This window comes from Polypterus senegalus, chromosome 17 (assembly GCF_016835505.1).
Source record: "Polypterus senegalus isolate Bchr_013 chromosome 17, ASM1683550v1, whole genome shotgun sequence".
In the NCBI taxonomy this organism is placed as follows: Eukaryota; Metazoa; Chordata; class Cladistia; order Polypteriformes; family Polypteridae; genus Polypterus; species Polypterus senegalus.
In genome coordinates, this window is record NC_053170.1 from 71,899,349 (window position 1) to 71,925,153 (window position 25,805).

The window sequence follows — 25,805 nt, forward strand, 5'->3', positions numbered from 1 at the left end:
CAACATGGGCATGCTCACAAAGTACATGTGCAATACCAATTTTAAAAATGTTGGGAAATTGAGGCATTTTTTAAATAATCTAAAATGCTGCTGCAAAAATTATTACAAGGACAAGAAAATACAAACACATGACTCCAGTTCTTAAATCCTTATACTGGCTCTCAGTTGAGTTTAGGGCAGATTTCAAAGTCCTCCTTTTAACATATAAAGCATTAAATGGCCAGGGTCCGGCTTATTAATCTGAATTTATCATGACTTACAAATCAGAGTGCAAATTAAGATCTCAAGATGCCGGTCTGCTTCCGATTCCAAGGATTAATAAAATAACAGTGGGAGGTCGAGCTTTTAGTTACAGGGCCCCTAAACTGTGGAATGGTCTGCCTGCTACTAAAAGAGATGCCCCCTCGTTCTCAGCTTTTAAATCCCAGCTGAAGACTCACTACTTCAGTTTAGCATATCCTGACTAGAGCTGCTGATTAACTGTACAGACTGCATCTCTGTTGTTAGCCATTAGCACTAAAACATAAGTAACATGATAATTATATTTGAATACTAACCCTCACCGATTCTGTTTCTCTTCTCAGTACTCAAATGTGACACTCGGTGCCACGGCCCACCTGCCAAGTTGTTTTGCCTGCCTAAGGTAAAGTCATCTCTGATGGAGGATCGCAGGAATCGTGGGGTAGAGGGGTCCTTTCAGCAGATTGGCTGGCCCAGTGCTGAGTCAGCTGTGGAATTGCCAATAGATGGAGGCAGCTTGACAGCCGAGGTCTCCAGGACTTTGAACAAATCCAAATCGTGTTATGTGATATCATCTACTATTGAATTCTGCTCTGTACTTGTAATATTTCTATTGTACTATTATATTCTATTGAGGATTACCTATGTTCTGTTCTGTGTATTGTATTGTATTGTATTTTGTTACACAAAAATCTAAGATGAAAGAGAATGTAGTAAAGAAGACTGTAGGATTAATGATTCAGCAGAGATATAAAGGAGAAATGTGGTACAAATTAGAGGATGTTTTGGAGTTTATTTAATGTAGAGAAAAGCCAAGCAAAATGATACCTTTTATTGGCTAACTAAAAAGATTACAATATGCAAGCTTTCGAGGCAACTCGGGCCCCTTCTTTAGGTAAGATGTAGAAGGAGCCTGAGTTGCCTCGAAAGCTTGCATATTGTAATGTTTTTAGTTAGCCAATAAAAATTGTCATTTTGCTTGGCTTTTCTCTACATTCATAATGGCTAACACGGTACAACACCCTACTACTACAGTTTATTTAAGAAACTGAGGACTTTAGAAAGTAAACAAGGAGTAGTAAAGTTAAATACAATAGGGTGCAAAAGTAAGAAAATAAAGTGTTGTAAGAACAAGGTGAATTTTACATGGAGAAATTTGAGTATGAGAATTAAGAGTTAGTGGGAGAAGAGAAAAAGAGGGAAAAGTGGAGATGAGAGGAATGGAGAGGGTAGAGGTGGACATAAATAAAAAACAGACAGAAAAGGCCATTAAATGTATGATTGAATGCTTTGCTGGATATGACGATATTACTCCAAAACTTGTCAAGTATGAAGGAAGGAAAACAGTTGATGTAATTACTGTCCTAATTAAGAAGATTTTGGTGCAGCTTTCAATGACAGATGAGTGGAACGTGAGTATCATAACACCAATATATTTAAAAGAAGGGATACGATGGAACGTGGAAACCACAGAGCCATATGGCTATCATTAGTGGTTTACAAACTGTATGTCATGTTGTTGGAAAAAAACATTTCAGGAAGGACACTTAACATACCCTGAAGCAATAGCAAGCAGTCTTTAGAAGTGGAAGCTGTATCTAGCATTTCTTGGCCTTAAAGTTGTCTTTGATATGATAGCAAGAACATAAGTCTGAAACACTCTGGAGCTATCAGCTTCACTGAAGGCCTAACACAAGAGATTGTAAGACAGTGCACTAGTTAGCAATCATTTCCTAATGGTAAAGGTGTTAAACAAGGAAATGTCTACATGTTGCCTTTATGGATAAAATATATGAAAATGAAATGGGTGGACCCCGAGAACAAAGACAGGAAACTGGAGAATGTGGCCCATTTACCTGGAGCAGTGTTCTTCGTAGATGACATGTTAATAAAAATGAATAAGGCATCAAAACCAAAAACAGAAGCTAGAAATAAATGAACAAATCATTTTTGTTCTTAGTATGTCAAAGGCACCAGAGGTGCTCAGCACTTTTGTGATTTTTATTTTGTAATTTTTAAATGTGTCTTTAAGAGTCACAATGAGCTCATGCATATTTAGTGAAATTTTCTCATGACCCTGAGAGTAGTTAGAGTAAAGACCACTGATTTAAATTGAAGAGAAAAACAAAGATACTGCCTAGCTATCCTGAAAACTGTTTTTGTCTAGCCTGCAAAGAACTCACCAAATGCCCACAACATATGATTCATAAGGATATAACAGTGATGTGAGACACAAGGTCTCTGAGAATTATTGTGAGCAAAAGGGAGAGTGAAATGACCAGGGAATGGAAATATGCACTATTGTGAAAAAGTGAAACAAACAAAAACTAAAAGACTGGGCAAAAATTGAAAACTGAAGATCAAAAGGAAGTTCAAAAACCTGATGATTCACTTGAAAGGAAACTAACCATCAGTAAGATTCTTCCAAGGATTGTATGTTGACCCACCCAGGGGTAGTGATTATCGTGACTGCCACTGTTTTTAAAGGGTCACTTCTGTAAACATTGGAAGTGTGACAGAATTGGTCATGTTACACTACTCAAAGTGTTGCACAAACAATAAAAATGAGACGTGAACCAAAACAGACTTTTTCAAAACAAGTTTTCAAATATAAAGCTGGCCAAAAATGATTACCATAGAGGCAAAAAAACTATAAGCTACAGTAAGTAAGAGTTGTCCTACACTGGCGACTGGGAGGCAACATTAGCGCTCATTTAATAGTAATTACTATCAGGGGTTGACATTATCTTCTAATGCCTCTCTTACCCTTCCTCTTCAGAAAGAATGATTGACGGATGAGCCTCCAATAATGCTATCTCCAGTTTCCGGTCTACCGAACCCTCCTCTTCCTCAGAGTTTCCTTTATAAACCACCATCTTGGAACCATTGGGCTTTGACTGTCTGGAAAATACTTGTCTTGTCCTTTTTGTTTTCTAAAACTTCATTATAATATAGGGGTGTCACTTCAGTGCCCCAAACGTTTATGAACTTTTTTGTGTATTCTTTTACAAAGTATACAAATAAAATGTTGATAATGCTACAAACAGACGCTATACACAAAAACTGGATTTGCTAGAATATCCATCCATTATCCAACCCGCAATATTCTAACTACAGGGTCACAGGGGTCTGCTGGAGCCAATCCCAGCTAACACAGGGCACAAGGCAGGAAACAAACCCCAGGCAGGGCACCAGCCCACCGCAGGGCATACACATAGGACAATTTAGGATCGCCAATGCACCTAACCTGCATGCTTTTGGACTGTGGGAGGAAACCGGAGGACCCGGAGGAAAACCCATGCAGACACGGGGAGAACATGCAAACTCCACACAGGGAGGACCCAGGAAGCGAGCCTGGGTATCCTAAATGTGAGGCAGCAGCAGTACCTACTGTGCCACTGTGCAGCCCATTTGCTAGAATAGTCGAACAATTTTACATTTGTAATGATGCAGCACAGTATTGAAAGTAAAATCCAAAATATTTGTATTATGCATTTTGGTAAAAATGTAATTTATTTTAATGTACATGGCAATTATATCTTATAAGGGTATAATCCAGATCCAGAAAAAGTCCTTATCCAGACAAGTCAAGTAACTGTAATTCTTTAAAATTCCATGTATTAGCCTTCATTTTGACCAGCACTCCACTGCCTCATGCCTGCATGGACATTTACTGCTGACACTACCTTACACTCCACCCTTGCACCATTGTGTGAATTTGAAGTTGTCATTTGACTGTCATTATCACCATCATTAAGTAATTATGCCTTTTTTTATTGTTAGCATATTCCAACTTTAGGTGAGAAGTCTTACAACAATTGTTAGGTTGTTAAGCACACCTCCAAAAATCTTGCACGTGAAAAGGAAAAAAATGAAGACTGGAAAGCAGAATTGGATGTTATTTCCAGATATAGGTGTCAGTCAGGTCAGGCCAGGTCAGGGAGCATGCACTGGTACAGTGCATTACTGCACCCACCACATAACGAAACAGCTCATGATCCCAGTTAACAAACCCCCTAGCAAACACGCAGTCCAGTCCCACCATTCGGAAAATGACCATCTATCTGCTGCAGCCAGGTGTTACGTGGGCGTCCCCTTGGCCTGGTCCTTAACAATGAGCATCCTGCAGGCCGGATCACTCTCGGGGGAATGGCGCCACATGGCTGTAGTGCCATAAGTGATGCTCCCTCATAATGCAGGTAATGTGCCTCATTTGGGTCTTCATGAGCAACCGCTTGTTCAACACAAAGTCAAACACAGTGGTAATCCAAAGATTCTCCAAAGAGACACAGAACAGAAGGAGTTCAGTCTTCGTCTCAGGTCACTGACTAAATAAACATGATGTATTCAGCACAATCAGACTATCAAGAAAGCTTAGAAATGTGTCAAAATCTTTGATTGACCCTGTACATCACAAGTGCCTGCTTTTAAACTTTTGAAGCATTGGCTTTATTTTCAATAGTGCAGCCAGTAAAACATGCAATAGAAAATTATTTTTACATTCTTTTCAGCTGGTCATTTTTCTCCATTTGTACATGCACTGGTGCTGTTATATTATATACTGCAACCTGCAGTTTCTAAGTTAAAAGGAAGAAGCTGCTTTGTGCAGTTTTCAGAAACGTCCAGACATACTAATCTTACCATTCATTCTCTTTTCTGCTTGTGTTTATTCTGCTGGACAGCATGGTTACTTGATCAACCTTTAAATACCTGGTGAAGTGCTTTATTTCTCTCTGGTTCTTTGTAAAATTCTTGTCAATAACTTACAGTACGGTACATTTCTCTGTGTGGTGCTCAGTGGTGTTTCTGTATTGGGGCATGGGCCTACCACATGTTGTGCAAAATAAATAAGTCTCCCTCACTAATTTAACTTATTAAAATGTTTATACTAACCATAAGCTTTGTCTTTAAGCAATTATATCTAATTTTAATTATATTTTAATGCCATTACTGATCTGAAAAGATATGATTCTTGTAGTACATAAAAGTGTGTTTGTGCTGGGTGCTAGAAGCCTGTTTCCGGTTGAGGGGCTGGACCCATTGGCCCTGCAGTGTGTTCTGTACCGTTGGGTGTGTGTGTGGTTTAGCACTGGGGCTTGAATGTCCCCATCCAGATTAAAATGAGGACCTCCTGTTGTTGTCTTTGTTTTTTTTTAATCATGCATTTGCATTTCCAGTTGAAACTTTTCCCATTTAAGGTCATACAGCACATGCCAGTAAAAAGGTATGAAAAGTCCAGCGTCATTTGCTCCCCTATATATTGCCACAGTAGTTGGGAAAAAAATTATAGGTCAGTATTAGGAATGCATCACTCACAAATCATTACATCACATCTTGATTTTTGGCCAACACCAATGAGGATTGCTCTAAATTTGAAAAAGCCACCAAGGAAGCCTACATGTGCTCCTTCCTTTCCTTTCATGGAAAAGAAGTTAGTAGCATGATGCGCTGGGTTGAGAGTTATGCAGAGTCCTAGTGCACAATGAACAGATATGACGGATAGAGAAACCCATGTTTCAGCGTCACACACCTGGCCACATGGTAACTAGCGCTGCTACTGGACATGCGGAGTGCAGTTCAAGTCATACAGTGTGTGTAGTCTGTGTCCTCTATCCATGTTACTGCTGTTTCTCCATGTCAGCTCAAAGCTGTTTGATTCTAAATTTGACCTGCTGTCATTTCAGTTTAGGCAATTCAAAGCCAACAGGCATTAATGAGCACTAGGTGATTGTGAGTCACTCACTTTACACAACATTTAAATCTACATGGCTGATTCTTCTCTTGTCTTCAATATTTTATTTTTTTATTTGTGAGCAGCAGGGTGCTGAAGTGGTTAGTGGCACTTCCTCATTGCTCTAGTATAGCTTCATTTTTCTTCTGTGTATTGTGGCAAAAGAAAAAGGGCACAGTAGTTATTGTGGTTACCTTACAGCTCCCAGAACCTGGGTTTAGTTTCTGAATGGGTCAAGATCTATATAAAGTTTGAGTGTCCTCCCCTGGCTTTCATCGGGCACTCCAGTGTTTTCCCCAGATTTAAAGAATGTGCATCTCAGGCTGGTTGGTAACTCTAAACTGGTGTTTGAGTGAGTAGGAGTGAGTCCTGAGATGAACTAATTCAAGTTGGGCTCCTGCCAGTAGTGCCAGGCTTTTGTTTTAATCTTTACAATCTTACACTAGATGAAAATCCATCCATCCATCCATCTATCAATCCATCAATTCATAACCTGCTCATTCATATCCAGGTGGTTGGCAGCACAGCAGACACCAACCCTGAAGAGGTCATCACTCCAACACAGGGCACAACCATTCCTCACATTCACTCACTGGGACCACAACTTGAAGGGATGAATGGAGTATAAGTCCCTTTTAAATTTAAACTGGGAAAGTAAAAAAATCAAAATTAGTCATCGCTCTACTAGTTACAAAATATTGCTAATGTACATGTTTATGTCAGAATTCAATCAGAAATAATCAGTTTTAATGCCCAGAGGCGTAAAAATTCATTTTCATTCATTCAATCATTTTCCAACTCTTATCCGAAGCTGGATTGCGGGGGCAACAGTCTTAGCAATGAGGCCCAAACATCCTTTTCTGTCCTTTAATGATGCTCAAACTCTGGTTCATTGTCTTGTATCGATTACTGTAATCCCTTCTTCATCGGCCTTCCTGCATAATCTATACAGAAGCTACAGTACATTCAGAACTCCGCAGCCAGAGTCCTCACCCACACAAAGCATTTTGCTCACATCTCCCCTGTTCTCTCCCAGCTTCACTGGTTACTGGTTCCATCAAGGATTAAATTTAAGATTCTGCCTCTTACCTTCAAAGCCTAACATAACCTTGCCCCCCTCTACCTCACTCAGTTACTAGCTCCTTACACTCCTTGTCACTCTCTCAGGTCCTTGCTCAGTAATCTCCTTACTGTCCCACGCACCAGACTTGCCACCCTAAGGGGCAGGTCCTTCAGTGTTATGGTCCCTCAACTCTGGAACTCTCTTCCTCAGTCTCTCCGACATTGCTTCTCTTTCTTCATCTTTAAATCTCAACTGAAAACTTTTCTCTTCTACCAACTTTTGTCTTCTGTGTATTTTTTTTTTACTCTTTGTGTAAAGCGACTTTGGGTTTTTGAATGGCACTCTATAAATAACTTATCATTATTATTATAATTTCCCCAGCCACACTTGCCAACTCATATTGTTGGATCTCAATGTGTTCCCGGGCCATATGGGAAGTATAATCTTCCCAGCAAGTCCTGTGTTTCCTCCCAGAGAGTTGTGCCCATAAAAACTCCAAAGGGCGGTGCCCCAGCAATTTCCATATCAAATGCCCAAACCACATTAATTGCCCATCTTGAAGAAGAAGCAGCTTTACTCTGAGCCTCTCCCAAATGTCTGGGCTTCTCACCCTGTCTCTAAGGGAGAGCCCAGCCACCTTGCGAAGAAAGCTCACTTATGGTCACTTGTACCCACAAGCTCATTCCTTCAGTCATTATCCAAAGCTCAGGAACACAGGTGAGGGTAGAACCGTATATCGATCGATAAATTAAGAGCTTCACCTTCTGACTCAGCTCCTACTTCACCAATGCAGATTGGTGTAACAACTGAATAACTGTGCTTGCCGCCCCAATCTGTCCGTCAAGCTCACCATTCCTATTCCCCTCACTTGTGAAGAAGACCCCGAGGTACTTCTCCTCCACTTGAGACAGTAATTCACCTCCCACTTGGAGAGGACAGTCTACTGTTTTTGCACTGAGGACCACAACCTCAGAGTTGGAGGTGCTGATCCTCATATCTGCTGCTTCACACTCGGTCACAAATCTTCCCAATGCATGCCAGACTTCACAGCCCAATGAAGCCAACAGGACCATATCATCTTCAAAAAGCAGTGACGCAATTCTAGGGCTACTGAACTGGTACCCCTTCACTCCCTGGCTGTGCCTTGATAGCCTGTCCATGAAAATCACAAACAGGATAGGAGACAAAGCACAGCCCTGGAGGAGTCCCACACTGACTGGAAATGGTGCTGGTATTTTTCTGAGTATGTGGTCACAGCTTTGACTGTGATTATACAGGATCCGAATAGTCTTTATTAGGGCCTTGGAACCCCATACCCCCCTAAGCATCCCTCAAGGAACACAGTCATACACCTTCTCTAAGTCCACATAACACATGGACTGACTCAGCATATTCCCATGCCCCCTCGAGAATCCCCATGAGGGTAAAGAGCTGGTCCATTGCTCAATGGCCTAGACGGAATCCACATTGCTCCTCCTTGATTTGAGGTTCCATGACTTTGTAGTACCTTGGTGTAAACTTTTCCAGGGAGGCTTTTTAAAAATGGGGACCCCCACCCCGGTCTGCCACTGCAGAGGCACAGTTCCCAATGACCACGCAAAGTTACACAGGCATGTCGGCCATGACAGTCCAACAATGTCCAGCACCTTCAGCATTTCTGGGCAAATCTCATCCTCCCTGAGGGCCTTACCACTGTGGAGATTCTTAACTACCTCAGTGAGTCCCTCAGGGAAATGGGCATTGATCCTCCTTTTAATTTAAATGACAACAATTTACATAGTAATGTAATGTTGTTTATGCTTTCTTCTCATAAAGCACACAATAATTCTCTAAAATAAAATGAGTAGACATGGCAGTAGTAATGAGATACAGTATATCGCATTGCAAAGACTTATGATATACAGTTCAAAATGTACAATAATGCAGAAGAAGAACAAGAGAAAAAAAAAATGACAAAATAGCCTTAAAGTGCGCTAGAAATCACATAAAGAAACCAGACAATATGTGTTTACATTATACTTACAAAATCCCCTTTTGGTCCTACTTTTCCTTGAAAACCCTGTGAAAAAAAGAGAAAAAAAGATAGAAACCAAGGCTTAATTTTTGAAAGATATGCACCAAATATTTGTACATGCAGTTTTCATTTTTAGAAGGTTTTAGGGAGTAACGAATGCCTGGCAAGAGAGTTGCTAGTTATGCGATCAGTGAGGAGGCCTAAATGCTGCCCACCCTTCAACAAGGTGCAGGTCCTGCGAGTGAAGGTTCAGTCAGAGCTTCAAAACACCACACTACATGAGCTAATTCTGCCATCTAGTGGACAAACCCTGCAAAAAGCTCCTCTGTACTGGAATCTGGAGATCACTCAGCTAAATAATTTTTACTGTCAATTCGGGCTGAATTCAATGTAAAATATTAATCAAACTTTTTCCACAGCAGTAAAATGAGGAAAAAAGGTTTGGGAAGAGTACAGACAGGATCAATTTTATCCCTAAAAAAAGTCTGCAGGTTATTGACTGTATTCTGTATCCACGATGCTAAACTTGAACTGGATCAGAACGAATTAGGTGTACATTTTTATCTTAATAGTAGTAGAAAATGATGCACATTTTTAAATACTTACTTTATCACCTTTCACCCCAGGCAGTCCTTGAGGTCCTGGTATTCCCATAGGACCACGTTCACCTTTTACACCCTAGAAAATTTTAGGGAAAATAAAACATTAATAAGAATGCACTTTGTATTTATATTTATTTGCATTGAAACAGATAGAATATTTATGTTATTAGATTCCTGAGGTTTATAAGCCAGTGATAAGGAAAGCACAGTCCACCCGGCACGAGCAGGCTAGGATTTCAATGAGTAAAGGTAATTTCTCCCTACAGGCAGTTGACAGGAAGTGAAAAATTAAAAAAAAAATACAATCAATCTTTTGTTCATGAATCTTAATCAAATGAGAGATACCGATTAAAGATTGATTATAGTCAGTATACATTCTAGAATTTATATATATAAAATTCTTTTCGAATTTGAAACAGAAATTATGTATGACCACAGAACATATTATAATGCACTCGTGTTTGATACGGAAATTACGTATGACCACTACAGTCGGGTTACACAGAGAAAGTGTGACAGAAGCAGATCGAGAGAGAAGGCTTGCAGGCTCGCTGATCAATGTATACGACAATCACAATTGACGGCCTCACAAATACCCGAACAATGTGCTGAACAGAATCAAATTTGACGGATGCAGTATTCACAGGCTACCCCGTCACACAGGTGTCAGGGTCTGTATATGGAGGGATTCAATTATATCATTGAAAAAGATTATTACATCCAAAAGTTACAATAGGAGAAATGGACATCATGTGTGAGTACTGCCAAGCACAGAGGGTTAAATTTGAATCACATGGGATGTGTTGTTCAGACGGCATTAATGCCGTTGCCTCATGAAAGACACAAATTTTTCCCTTCCACTTAGTGAGCGAAGCCACAGGGTAATCTGGTAGTCTACTATATAATCCACAAACAGCCTTTAAGATTACACACTTTATTATAGCCAGAGAATCAAACTTTTCATTTACTTTAACATATTCTTATTACTTTTGCACTTAATCATTTCAGAAGGTTAGTTTAAATGTAGGGTCCTAAACATTTGTATCCTACTGTAAACCCCGTGGACAGCACAGTGGCACAGCAGTTACCACTGCGGCCTGAAAGCTCTGGGAATATCAGTTTGATTGTCCATTCATACCAAGTGAAAAAAGGTAGAACGCTTGGGATACCAAACTTCTACAATTGTTTTAAAAGTTCCGATGTCAGAAGCATTTTAAATTTTACAATGAAAGATTTCCCTCAGTCAGCCCCTGTCAAAAACAAAATCGCCCTTAACAAGAAAAGCTTCAAAGATGGGAACCCACTAGATCAGGAAAAAGTGTGACCTACCATCATTGTGATGGACCGAAAAACAGAAATCTATTGCTGTTTTGCTGGAACTCATTTGACATGCATGCCCACTGGAATGTTGCAGTGAGAAACTTTTGAGATGGAGGAAAAATGATATGAAATGTATGCTTGAAAATGTATTTTGTAGTTGAGGGACAGCAGTACTTGGTAATGAGGGTAAAGCTCCTGTCCTGTGCCTGTCACGTATTGGTCACTGGAAGGGGAAGGTGAGTTCCACCACAACCAATGAATAGAAAAGTCTGCTCGCCCCATGTGCCTAAAAACGTCTCAAGACAGACCCTAGTCATGGAAAACCATGGTGAAGCAGCTTTTGCTTACTCATTCCCTAATGCTTCAGAAGAACCTGTACAGGGTGTTTGGGTTTGGATTAGCTTTATACTTAAAACAATGGAAGCCACAATAAAATTAAAATGTATACAACCTGCATACTCTCTGTCTGAGCATTACTATTATTAATCCTCTTAATCACTTTTGTACACCATCTTGATGTAGACAGTGGTGAGTCCATTATGACTTCTAGATCCTTCTCATAAGGTGTCATTTTCAAGTTTCAAACCTTCTGTTCTGTTTTCAAAATGCAACATTTCTATTTTGGACATATAATACTTCCTATTTACTTACATTAAATTTCTTCGGACCCAGTCTTCCTCTGTCTGTATGCTATCCAAGTGTCAATGTAACAATTTAGGTGATTCTATGCTATTTCCTCTATGTGGTTGGTGTTCACTAATGACACTTTTAGACCCATAAATACCTGGTGGTATAAACCTGTGCAACCTGCATAAATCCAGAACGAAAGTCTAGTAAGAATGTTCCCAACTAGCCCTCCTCCAGATAGAAATGATCTGTTTTTTGCAATATACTGTACACAGTAAACTGATTTTTCCATTATCTTTCACTGCTTCTGCCAATCAATGATGAGAGAGTAGAAACTATGGTAACCTGACCCTCTAAATTACTTGACTAGTTTGGAAGAGCCTTTAATCCCAATTTCATTTAAGGAGCCTTTTTGGAAGCTTTGTTGGAAGCAGCGGTTTGCAAATGTCTCAAATTACTTCATCTAACTTCACAGGACACAAAGTCACACACTGGGGTTCTGATGTTACAAGGTAAATATGCAGTTTCTGTGTGCACTGTGATGTTTTCCTGACTGTCCCAAATTGACGTGAGCTCTTCTGCAACAGCTGAAATGCCACACTTTATGTCAGGTTGGTCTTCTTTAGAATGTTTTAACTATAAAATATTGTGCAACTTTTGCATAAGGCCTATTCCCACACCCTGAATCTCTCCACAATTTTAAGACTTTCTCTCAAACAAAACTACTTATGTTTTTTTCTTTGGCAGAGAACATTGCTCGCTGCTATTAGAAAAATAAATACTTACTACTTTACCAGCTAGACCTGGAGGACCGACAGGACCCCTTTGCCCCCTGTCACCCTACAGAGGAAAAGAAAAACAATATCAACATTAACAAGAAAACAAACATTTAGATTCCAGATAGCTTGGCATTCTCATCACCAACATGCAAGTCCATGAAAGCAAACCTATTAGCTCTTGTACAGGCCAAAAACTGCTTTGTTATGTTTTCTTTCTAAATGGTAATGTATTCCTCACTGATGTCACATTTTCAGAAATGTATTATTTTATAGTGTAATATTCAGACAAAGGAGACAAGATAGACTAGTTCAGTCGGTGTACTGATTTACTCCATTCATACATCCATTTTCTGGAACTTCTTATTCTGTTTCATGGCTGTTGGGAGTGAAGAACTACCCAAGCAGCACTGGGCACAGGGCAGACACTAATCCTCATAGGATTCCTAACACATTCACTCACAATGAGTCCACTGTAATTAAAGTAATCTTTAATTTCAAAATGTACATCACTGAAATGTGGAAGAAAAACTTGAAAAAATGGAGAAGATATACAGTTGTGCTTGAAAATTTGTGAACCCTTTATAATTTTATATATTTCTGCATACATATGACCTAAAACATCATCAGATTTTCACTCAAGTCCTAAAAGTAGATAAATAGAAACCAGTTAAACAAATGAGACAAAAATATTATACTTGGTCATTTATTTATCAAGGAAAATGATCGAATATTACATATTTGTGAGTGGCAAAAGTATATGAATCTCTAGGATTAGCAGTTAGTTTGAAGGTGAAATTCAAGTCAGGTGTTTTTAATCAATGGGATGACAATCAGGTGTGAGTGGGCACCCTGTGTTATTTAAAGAACAGGGATCTATCAAAGTCTGCTCTTCACAACACATGTTTGTGGAAGTGTATCATGGCAAAAACAAAGGAGATTTCTGAGGACCTCAGAAAAAGAGTTATTTATGCTCATCAGGCTGGAAAAGGTTACAAAATCATCTCTAAAGAGTTTGGACTCCACCAATCCACAGTCACGCAGATTGTGTACAAATGGAGGAAATTCAAGACCATTGTTATCCTACCCAGGAGTGGTCGACCAACAAAGATCACTCATGAGAAAGGTGTGTAATAGTCGATGAGGTCACAAAGGACCCCAGGGTAACTTCTAAGCAACTGAAGGCCTCTCTCACATTGGCTAATGTTCATGTTCATGAGTTCACCATCAGGAGAACACTGAACAACAATGGTGTGCATGGTAGGGTTATGAGGAGAAAGCCACTGCTCTCCAAAAAAAAACATTACGGCTCATCTGCAGTTTGCTAAAGATCACATGGACAAACCAGAAGGCTATTGGAAGAATGTTTTGTGGACGGATGAGACCAAAATAGAAATTTTTTGGTTTAAATGAAAAGCGTTATGTTTGGAGAAAGGAAAACCCTGCATTCCAGCATAAGAACCTTATCCCATCTGTGAAACATGGTGGTGGTAGTATCATGGTTTGGGCCTGTTTTGCTGCATCTGAGCCAGGACGGCTTGCCTTCGTTGATGGAACAATGAATTCTGATTTATATCAGAGAATTCTAAAGGAAAATGTCAGGACATCTGTCCATGAACTGAATCCCAAGAGAAGGTGGGTCATGCAGCAAGACAACGACCTTAAGCACACAAGTCGTTCTACCAAAGAATGGTTAAAGAAGAATAAAGTTGTTTTGGAATGGCCAAGTCAAAGTCCTGACTTTAATCCAATCGAAATGTTGTGGAAGGACCTGAAGTGAGCAGTTAGTGTGAGGAAACCCACCAACATCCCAGAGTTGAAGCTGTTCTGTACGGAGGAATGGGCTAAAATCTCTCCAAGCTGGTGTGCAGGAACAATCAAAAGTTATCAGAAACGTTTAGTTGCAGTTATTGCTGCAAAGGGGGGTCACACCAGATACTGAAAGCAAAGGTTCACATACTTTTGCCACTCACAAATATGTAATATTCAATCATTTTCCTCAATAAATAAATGACCAAGTATAATATTTTTTTGTCTCATTTGTTTAACTGGTGTCTTTTTATCTACTTTTTGGACTTGAGTGAAAATCTGATGATGGTTTAGGTCATATTTATGCAGAAATATAGAAAATTCTAAAGGGTTCACAAACTTTCAAGCACAACTGTAATAACACAAGCTCAGCCTTAGAGATAGGGGGAGAAGCACAGACATTCAAGAGAAGCTGAAAGGGGAGTCGCATCAAAAGGAGCTATATGAGGTGGTTCAGGCATCTGATTAGGATGCCTCCTGGACACCTCTATGTGGAGGTCCAACTGGGAGGAGGCCTCGGGGCAGACTCAGGACACACTTTTGAGATTATATCTCTCGGCTGACCTGGGAACGCCTTAGTATCCCACAGGAAGATTTGGAAAAGGGGAAAGGGCTCTATGGGCATCTTTACTAGGACTGCTGCCCCCACAATCTAGAACCAGACCCCAAGAAGCAACAGAAAGCTGATGAATGGATAGATGGGTGAAAAGAAAAATTGTAACAAAAAATCTACATTCTTACTTTTGCACCAGGGACTCCTTCCATGCCAGCCTCACCAGGTATACCTGGTTCACCCTGCAAAAAAGGAAAAACAATGGAGTTTACAAACTGAATACAGTTGACCATAGTGTATGCTGTTGCATAATTCCCACTGCAGTTCTGTTTCACTACAAGAGGCCAAGGGCTGATATACGTATGAGGATAAGTCAAAAGTATCCACAATAATTTCTCTTTACTTTTTGATATTGTTGGATACAAGAGGAGTTCTGCCTGTATGTGTGAGCTTTCTTTATCTATGGTGCTGCTACTACTGACCCAGACTAGACTGGCTGACTAATGGAGATTTAAACCTTTTTTAACATGGCTACCACTTTCACATGCACCAAATTAAAGCAGCGTGCTGTTAACCCATTCTTGCAGACTGAAGGAAAACAGCCATAGTACAGCACAGTATGAAACAACCAAATATCTACTAATTAACTGAGAAAATCAAGAATGAGGTCATCTGTCTGTGTCCAATATTGTTGATGATATTAAAAATGCCTGTGCTGTTGTGGAAAAAAAGAGTGACCACTAGACTACAAGACAATGTTGAAAATGATACTCTAATAAACTCTATAAAAATAAAAGCAGACAAATTATAAATATACTGAAGACTGCAGACAATTTTTGGCATTACCTTGTAGATGAAAACATATGTATTGAGAATTTAGAGGTGCACACATTATCTACACAACATCAATGGTTTTATTTTCTGAGACAACGCATTTCCTACACAAATAAGCAGTGATTGGTCATGATTTGGAGTATCAAGTCCATAGGGCATTTGAACAGACTACATTATATAGAGCATTGCAAGAGTGTGCTCTGGGTGTGAATGTGAATGAAAGGGGAGAAATCTTTAGTATGATGAGAAATACTGGGCCAAGTCTTCACTACAATAAAGATGGCTTCTATTTCAAAACAGGGTTAAGCTCATTTTAAATAAATGTACAGGAATATTTATATATAGCAAAGGCACATCTTGTATAATGTACCCAATAAATCAAGAACTTATGGAACCAGACCAATCATTCACTCTGTATTGTCCACATTTTAGCTTGACTTGCCAGATCACAATATCGAAGAGTGGGATGGTCCCTCTTGGTGTTTCAAGTGCACCTACAAAGAATTGAATAGCAGAGGGTGGTTCCTTGGAGTTTCATGCGTGCTGGTGGGTGGGGGAACATTGAGTTTCTGGTGGAGCATAGCCCTTTTCAGCACCATAACATATTAGCGCATGCAAAATTCCAAAGGTGCCCTGCCGCTCAATTATTTTTGCTACATGTGCCCTCCACCACACTTCACTTAGAAAGTTCACTCATAAAGTTATTCTAAAACAGAGGGTCATTCAGAAGTGAAGAACATGGATCACTGCTAAATATATTCTGGACCTCTTCCATGCAACTTTGCGATGTAGGATAACTGCTAGATTGACTCGTTTTTAGGCAAATGTAAGTGGTCTTTTCATATTTATTTTACATTCAAAGATAATCATTGACCAAGGTAACTTGAGATAAAGTGGAGTGAAATGAGAATCTAGAGTCTGTTCATCCATATGTGCACCTAGAGTTTTCACACACAGGTCCAGTCATCCATTACTGAACACACTTTGCTCATTTACTGGATCAAAGGACAGAAAGTGTCCATTTTAAATTCAGTAGAGACTTGCCATGGGTGAGACCGAGGTCATGATCAGTGTAGCTAGCCAAATGACCATTTTGAGATGTCAAATTGATTTTGAAGGTATTTTTCAAAGTGAGTTTAGAAAATGAAATGTTAGTCTGCTGTGTAACATCACTTGGGTCCATTATAGCCTTTTTTAGCTAAATCATGAACTCTGATATCTTTCATCATCTATAATCAGCATTACTGTAATTTTATTTTCAGCCATCTACAGAAAGTATGAGCAGAATGAAGTTCAAAATGCAGCCTTTAAAGTACAAATTTGGAATGAAGAGAGGTTATCATATTTCTTCTCAATTATATCAGCCATTATGGTCATCAGTATCAATCAGTTATATAATATCTCTCTATTATCATAAAAAAATCCCGGGACAAGACAAGACTTTTTAGCCTGGGATGAGATGTGACTTTTTCAGAAAGATGCTGTCATGTCCCGCGAGATGAGACTTTGTGCCAATAGATTTAACCATGCCCAGGGCTGGAAATAAAAGACAAAGAGCAGATGACAAAGTAGAACGTCATAAAGAGGTTTTAAAAAGTTGCTGCGATACACATGCAGAGCAGGTTAGAGATAATGAAAGTAATAAAATCTGAAATTCTCAAAAAATGATAGTAAAGATCGCATTAGTGCAAAAGAATGGAAATTGTTACTCGGTGAAATAACAGAACAGCTAAAAGAGATCGAATCTATTGTTCGGATTTAAACTTTAAGTCAGAGACTTGTAGATCATCTAATTCAGGGGTGTCGAACTCCAGTCCTGAAGGGCCGCAGTGGCTGCAGGTTTTCATTATAACCATCTTCTTAATTAGTGACCAGTATTTGACGCTAATTAACTTCTTTAGCCTTAGCTTTAATTAGCTTGACTCAGGCCCCTTAGTTGTTTTTTCTTTAATGAGCAACCAGACAGTAATGAGACATAAAACAAGTAGGACATGACCAGCTCACCTGTACCCATCAAACAAAATATGAAAATAAAGATGACGTTCTCAGTAAGGTTGATCCCTCAGGACACCAAAACATTTTAGAAGTTCTTAGAAAAAAACAGAATATCAACAGTTTTGGAAATGTCTGCTGTGGCAAAAAGAGAGCAGCAACAAGCCATGGAATTGAATAATGGGTTTAATTAACAGCAAGAATCAGCTTCTCATTTAGGAACTGGTTGGAGTTTGAAGCCCCAATTTAGCTGGTCATCTGTTGGCTCGTTTCATGTCTCATTTCTGTTTGGCTGTCATTTAATGAAGAAAAGAATCAATTCAGAAGACTTAATCCTTAAAAACAGGGCTATTAAAATAGACGGAAAAGAAGTTAATTAGCAGTGAAAACTGGACACTGATTAGGAAAAGGGTTAGAAAGAAAACCTGCCCCCACAGCGGCCCTCCAGCCCTGGAGTTTGATACCTGTGATCCAATTCGTGTTGCCATCTAAGAAAAGTAGTGTTTCTTCCCAATGAAGAGGCGTATCCGTGAGAATTAAAATATTTGCTGTTTGGTGAAAGTGAAATTCACATACGCGAGTGACAGAGACGCGAAGTGGCTGGCGCATAGCGCAGGCCCGGGGTTGGCAAGTGAAGTGAGCAGTGGGTAAAGCCCCCTAGTACTATATAAAGTTGAAAGTGTTTGTCTAGTATTCAAAATGCACATGGTTGAACATATCTCCCTCAAAGTTTTGACATATTCCCTATTTGTACAGGGGAAGACCATAGGCTATGATTCGTTTTTAAACATTTTCCTCCCAGGGAACTTAGTGACTTCACCTGCCTCTAAGGTGCATTTCTGGGACTCAACACAGATATGCAGTTACTTCTCACAACCGGTGTAATCGCTGAAATTTTGTTTTAGGGCCAAAGGTCTTCCAAATGTGGGATTTATTTAATGACTGCTCCTGCATTTAATTCCACCCAGGGCTGTGCTGGGTGCTCCTATTAGTTAACTCATAAAGTAACTGAAACCACAACTCCAGAATAACTGCCTTTGCTGTTACCATGAGTAACCTTGTCAGACAAATAGAATGCATGAGACGTAGATCCTTCCTCTGTCCCAAATCCTGTATACACTGTTCTTGGCAGATGTTCACTTAGCTTTGTGGCTTCTACTCTGTAGAGCAGTATTTTGTTCCAGAGGTTCTGGCAGTTGTAATATTTAAATCAAACCGAATGACTAACCATTTTATGTTGGGCTTCTACAAATATTTCTGTATTTTGTCAAGTTTGACACATTAAATCTTCCTTTGTTTCAAAACACCTCATTCTATTTTTCACCTTCCATAATCATTTGCCGTTGTATGCAGCCCTGCTTTGAACCCTGGCCTTACTGACTTAGCTCTTCAAGCCAGCTGTTATCCTAAAAATGTAATGTGAGTTTCCATCTTCCCTTACCTGCACTCTTCTAACATGTCAGAAACTGCTCACCTTGGAGATCTGGTATGTATCTGAATACAATGTAGCACAAAGCCTCTTTTGGATTTTCAAAGGCTGAGGAGAGATCTCCATGCACTGCTTGGTTCCTTCTAAAACTTATAATTGCGAGAAGTCTGGATGATGAATAGTTCAAATGCTTCTATGTAACAGAATAGCATATATTAAAAGTAACTTCCCATTCAAGGAGCATGAACTTGGCACCATGGTGGACCTCACTGGATCCAAGGATTCTTAGAGCTACGTTGCTAGGAGCCTTGATTGATCAAAAAAGGGCATTTTCACATGAAGTGATCCAAAGATATATTGACATTTCTGGAATTTACTCTAAGATGTCTCAAAAGAATTGAAAAGTGATATAAACATATTCTACAAATAGTGTCAGATATTGTAACTGAACACCTGAGTTGTATTCTAACATATGTTAAATAAGTTTTAAGAATTTTGATTTTTCATCCATAAAGTGTCTTTAGGATGACAGTCCTATTTTTTAATCTTATTTCTGAATATATTCCCATTGGTAATTTTTCTTTAAGTTTTTAATAACATTCAGTTCAACTGTAGGCACAGTAGGAAGTATCTACTTTTATTCTTCTCCTTTCTATGTGGCCTTTGAGGAAGAACTGAATGAAATCAGCTTTCCTGTTTGTACCTACCTGAGGTCCAGATGCTCCTGATAACCCTTGAATTCCACGTGGTCCAGGCTCACCCTAAAAATATAAGTATTATTGTTTAATTTGCATTTGGTCATATTGTTCATGTATGTAATAAATACATTTTTGGAATCCAATAGTAGATGAAGGTTCACTGATTCAACAGTTCACAAGCACTCACAACATTCTTGCAGCATGATTGGTAAAGGTGACATCACAGACTTTCACAATGGTATTAAAAGGCACATTTGCTGTACTAAACTTGGTATGATTCACTGATCAAAAATAGTTTTTGAAGAGCAAAAAGTATCAAGGAAGCTAATCAGTTAGCATTTCGAAAAACATATACACTCACCGGCCAGTTCATTAGGTACACTTTGCTATTACTGGGTAGGAACCCCCCTTTTGGCTTCAGAACTGCTGTAATTCTTTGTGGCAAAGATTCAACAAGCTGCTTGAAATATTTCTAAGAGAGTTTGGTCCATATTGACATAACAGCATCACACAGTTGCTACAGATTTGTCGGCTGAACATCCATGATGCGAATCTCCCGTTCCACCATATCTCAAAGGTGCTCTATTGGATTAAGATCTAGTGACTGTGGAGACGATTTCAGTACAGTGAAATCATTGAAACCAGTTTGAGATTATTTAAGCTTAGTGACATGGTTCGTTTTCCTGGAAGCAGCCATCAGAAGATGGGTACACTGTGATCATAAAGGGATGGACATGGTCAGCAACAATACTCAGGTAGGCTGTGGCATTTAAATGATACTCAGTTGTTAACAAGGGGCCCAAAGTTTGCCAAGAAAATATCCCCCACAGCATTACACCACCAGCACCAGCCTGAACCATCAATACAAGGCAGGAATGTTCCATGCTTTCATGCTGTTGACACCAAATTCTGATGCTACCATCCTTTTCCAATTTTCTATTGTCCAATTTTGCAAATTGTAGCCTCAGGTGCTTGTTCTTAGCTGACAGGAGTGGCACTTGGTGTGGTCTCCTGCTGCTGTAGCCCATCTGCTTCAAGGTTTGACATGTTGTACATTCAGAGATGCTCTCGCCACCACCTGATCAAAGCACCGTGCAATCCCTACATTAATGGATTGAAGGCCAGAGGTCCACATGGCCATCATCATCTAATTCTTCCACATGAAGCCTGGAAACCATGAGGACTGATTTAGATTATTCATGTTAGGTAGAATGCCCAGTGGGGGCTGGGTGGTCTTGTGGCCTTGGAAACCCTGCAGATTTTTTTTGGCCATCAGACCTTGCTTTATTCTTTGTTACTTAGTATTTCCTAATCTTATTTTTGTATTTTTTCTTTTTTCTTTCTTCATCTTGTAAAGCACTGAGCTACATAATTTGTATGAAAACTTGCTATATAAATAAATGTTGTTGATTGGTTGCAACAAGTGGTTATTTGAGTTACTGTTTCCTTTCTATCAGCTTGAACCAGTCTGGCCATTCTCCATTGACCTTTGGCATTAACAAGTCATTTTCACCCAAACAACTGCCGCTCACTGGATATTTTCACTTTTTTGGACTATTTTCTATAAACCCTACAGATGGTTGTGTATGAAAATCCCAGTAGAACAGCAGTTTCTGAAATACTCACATCAGCCCGTCTGGCTCCAATAACCATGCAATGTTCAAAGTCATTTAAATCACCTTTCTTCCCCCTTCTGATGACCGGTTTGAACTTCAGCAGGTCGTCTAGACAATGTCTACATACCTAAATGCATTGAGTTGCTGCCATGTGATTGGCTGATTAGAGATTTGCGTTACAAAGCAGTTGAACTGGAGTACCTAATAAAGTGGCCAGGGAATGTATATGCATTAAACTCTTGTCCTTGTCTAGTTACAAGACTGAAAAGAGAAGAGTTGGGAAAAGATCTAAAGGGAATGGCAGTATCAGAAGGCCTACCCTAGTACATGTAGTGTACATCCTGGAGCCGTCACTAGTCCTTTGTGAACTTACAGAATACAATTCAAGAAAAAGAAACATAAAAGTTTAATGAAAATAAAGGAGTGCATGCAATGAATAATAGCAACTTTATGTTAAACACCTCTACCTGCATTACAGCCACATGAGCAAATCACTCACTCAAGTGAAAAAAACTTGATCAATAACTTACCTTGTCACCAGGACCACCCTTAATTCCTGGACTACCCGGCAAGCCCTAAAAACACAAACAAAGTAGTAAATATGACATTTACAGCTCATACCCTGAAACTCAGTCCTCTTTACTACAACAGTGTTTGTGGTGTTATTATTGTATTGTGGTTCATTCTTCACCAATATTGTTTATGCCAGAACATGAAGATATCACAAAGAATCCCACGTAACACTTCACATATATTCAGAAAGCAGCTTTCTGTTGCTAAGCTCTGATCAAGCTATCAGCTATAATAAAGATATATTACCTTAAAAGGACTGAATCATTGCACCACATATAGTCTCAGCAAAACAACCAAAGAGCACTTACAGCTGCCCCCTGATGACCTGGGGGTCCTGGTATTCCCGGTTGTCCAGGTGCACCCTATAAATAAAAGATATTTTAATTATTTTCACAAGTGATCAGTTTGGTTACACACACAATCTTACAGAATATTAATATTCATATAAAATTGGGTTTATCTCCACTTTAAGATCAAAACTCATTGTTCTATGTGAAAAGGACTACAATAACACCAAGTGATATACTCCATTTCTTACACATAGCTTTTATTTATATTAATATGATAACAGACCTTCAATGTGAAAGATCATACATATAAGATGGTAATAGACAATGCCAGACATAGGAGATGGATTCAGGAAGGAAAGTGGAAAAAATGTTAAATGTGCCGATATTTGATAGATTTAAAAATGTTAAAAAATATAACCATTGCATTATTGTTGACATGTGGTGGAGCACACAGTGAAGTGAAAATGTACCACTTCATATGATCCACCTACTAGATAGACAACAGCCAAAACGTAAAAGGACAAAACATCATAGTCAACATTCTATCTGCCTCATCGACTGGGGAAAAAGCTCAAGGCTTTGCATCTTGACGCCCCCACAATCTCCTGGATCATGGAAAACCTGACCAACAAGCAGTGTATAATACTAGAGAACCTTAGAGAACTGTCCGGTCTCCCTTCCTCTTCACCTTCTACACAACAGACTTCCAGCACAATACTAGCATTTGTCAGCAACATACATTTTCAGATGATTCCTCCTTCATAGACTGCATTAATAAAAGAAACGAGTCAGAGTAAAGAAAGGCTATGGAGGAATTTGTCTCGTGGTGCAAGAAAAAAGAACTGGTGGTGAACTTTCGATGTCCCTAGGAGTCTCAGAAACCAGTTACCATCCAGGGGGTGGATATGGATGTGGTGCAGAGCTACAAGTACCTGGGGGTTCACATATACAATAAGCTGGACTGGTCTGACAACACAATGGTGCTGTACAAAAAAGACCAGAGCAGACTGTACTTCCTAAGGAGACTCAGGTCTTTTGATATACGCAGCAAACTGTTTCATCAGTCCATAGTAGCCAGTGTGGTGATCTAGGCTGCAGTCTATTGGGGAAGAAGCCTGAGCTCAAAAGAAGCATGCTGCCTGAAATAACTTATCAGTAAAGCCTGCTCAATCACTGAGCAAACCCAGGACACCATAAAGTTTATTTAATCTAATCCAATCTGTCACCCAGTCTATTCAACATATATACTGATGATAACACAAGAACAATCAGATTAGGGCAACCAAACCTCAGTCAGTCAGTCATTGTCCAATCTGCTATATCCTAAAACAGGGCCATTAGGTTCCGATAGAGCCAATCCCTGCCAGCACATGGCGAAGGGCAGGAACAAACCCCAGGCAGGGCAGAAGCCCAACACATGGCACACACACACTAGGGACAATTTAGGATCACCAATACACCTAACTTGCATGTCTTTGGACTGTGGGAGGAAACCGGAGTACCTGGAGGAGACCCACGCAGACACGGGGAGAACATGCAAACTCCACGCAGGGAGGACCCGCGAAGCAAACCCGGGTCTCCTAACTGCAAGGCAGCAGCGCTACCCACTGCCCCACTGTGCCGCCCACCAAACATCAGAATCCAGCTAAGTGGAAAAATTCACCACCTTTTTAAATATGCCATTAAACACCACAGTAATACTAGAAAATGAGGAAGACGATAATGGTGAAGATAAACTAAGAGAGTAAACGTACCCCTGAAGCTCATTATAAAGAGAATTCTTAGAAAGTCAACTCTCTTCATTACGAAGCGAAGATTGCTAATAATGCGAAACAAAGTAGCAAACAACTTCCTTCTTGGGCTTAACAACCTTACAAGTAAGCAACAGAGACTGCACTTATGGAAGACAGCCATAACAAACATGAACAGCAAAATTAAAAGATTGATTTAATTTGTGCAATTTTAAGCACACACTTTAAAAGTGGCAATGTAAACGTTGGACCATATCTAAAGTGGAGCAAAAATTAAAAAAAAAAAATACAAATTGGACCACATCACTGGATAGTATCTATACTGGTCATAGACTACAGGAAGGACAAATGAATTAGTTTTAGATAAGATCAATCCAAAATGCAAACGGAATACATCTATAGTCAAGAAGATACCAAAAATGACATTACTGAAAGACGTTCTATGTGCAAGTAAAGCCCTCGTCCAAAGTGACACAAAAAGTTAAAGTTAATGAAGGTAGCATAAAGTACACTGCTTTACAAATAAAGAAACCAACATAAGTGTATGATTCACATTGAACTTTATGCTAAAAAAAATGGGATGATAATATTCAATGAAATATTGATATTAACATGCAGTAAGATTGAGAGTTGCACTGTGCCAATATACTGAAGGTAAAGTTCTAGTTTACAAACTGTCAATAGAAAACTAATATTGAGACTCCATCCATCCATCCATCCTCTTCCGCTTATCCGAGGTCGGGTCGTGGGGGTAGCAGCTTAAGCAGAGAGGCCCAGACTTCCCTCTCCCCGGCCACTTCTTCCAGCTCTTCCGGGAGAATCCCAAGGCGTTCCCAGGCCAGCCGGGAGACATAGTCCCTCCAGCGTGTCCTGGGTCTTCCCGGGCCTCCTCCCGGTTGGACGTGCCCGGAACACCTCACCAGGGAGGCGTCCAGGAGGCATCCTGATCAGATGCCCGAGCCACCTCATCTGACTCCTGTCGATGCGGAGGAGCAGCGGCTCTACTCTGAGCCCCTCCCGGATGACTGAGCTTCTCACCCTATCTTTAAGGGAAAGCCCAGACACCCTGCGGAGGAAACTCATTTCAGCCGCTTGTATTCGCGATCTCGTTCTTTCGGTCACTACCCATAGCTCATGACCATAGGTGAGGGTAGGAGCGTAGATCGACTGGTAAATTGAGAGCTTTGCCTTACGGCTCAGCTCCTTTTTCACCACGACAGACCGATGCAGAGCCCGCATCACTGCGGATGCCGCACCGATCCGCCTGTCGATCTCACGCTCCATTCTTCCCTCACTCGTGAACAAGACCCCGAGATACTTGAACTCCTCCACTTGGGGCAGGATCTCTCCTCCAACCCTGAGAGGGCACTCCACCCTTTTCCGGCTGAGGACCATGCTCTCGGATTTGGAGGTGCTGATTCTCATCCCAGCCGCTTCACACTCAGCTGCGAACCGATCCAGAGAGCTGAAGATCACGGCCTAATGAAGCAAACAGGACAACATCATCTGCAAAAAGCAGTGACCCAATCCTGAGTCCACCAAACCGGACCCCTTCAACACCCTGGCTGCGCCTAGAAATTCTGTCCATAAAAGTTATGAACAGAATCGGTGACAAAGGGCAGCCCTGGCGGAGTCCAACTCTCACTGGAAACGGGCTCGACTTACTGCCGGCAATGCGGACCAAGCTCTGACACCGGTTGTACAGAGACCGAACAGCTCTTATCAGGGGGCCCGGTACCCCATACTCCCGGAGCACCCCCCACAGGATTCCCCGAGGGACACGGTCGAATGCCTTTTCCAAGTCCACAAAACACATGTAGACCGGTCGGGCAAACTCCCATGCACCCTCCAGGACTCTGCTAAGGGTGAAGAGCTGGTCCACTGAAT

The 25,805-nt window shown here is 40.2% G+C and overlaps 1 protein-coding gene across 1 annotated transcript in view; it reads right to left on the bottom strand.

Moving 5' to 3' along the window:
- Window positions 1-25,805, bottom strand: part of col9a2 (procollagen, type IX, alpha 2) — a 119,341-nt gene that overhangs the window by 19,808 nt on the left and 73,728 nt on the right. The window contains exons 19-25 of the mRNA XM_039740290.1: window positions 22,186-22,239; window positions 21,835-21,879; window positions 19,698-19,751; window positions 14,924-14,977; window positions 12,384-12,437; window positions 9,655-9,726; window positions 9,058-9,093 (exon numbers count right to left, since the gene is read on the bottom strand). Of these exons, the coding sequence (XP_039596224.1) occupies window positions 9,058-9,093; window positions 9,655-9,726; window positions 12,384-12,437; window positions 14,924-14,977; window positions 19,698-19,751; window positions 21,835-21,879; window positions 22,186-22,239 (369 nt within the window). The remainder of the gene's footprint in view (window positions 1-9,057; window positions 9,094-9,654; window positions 9,727-12,383; window positions 12,438-14,923; window positions 14,978-19,697; window positions 19,752-21,834; window positions 21,880-22,185; window positions 22,240-25,805) is intronic.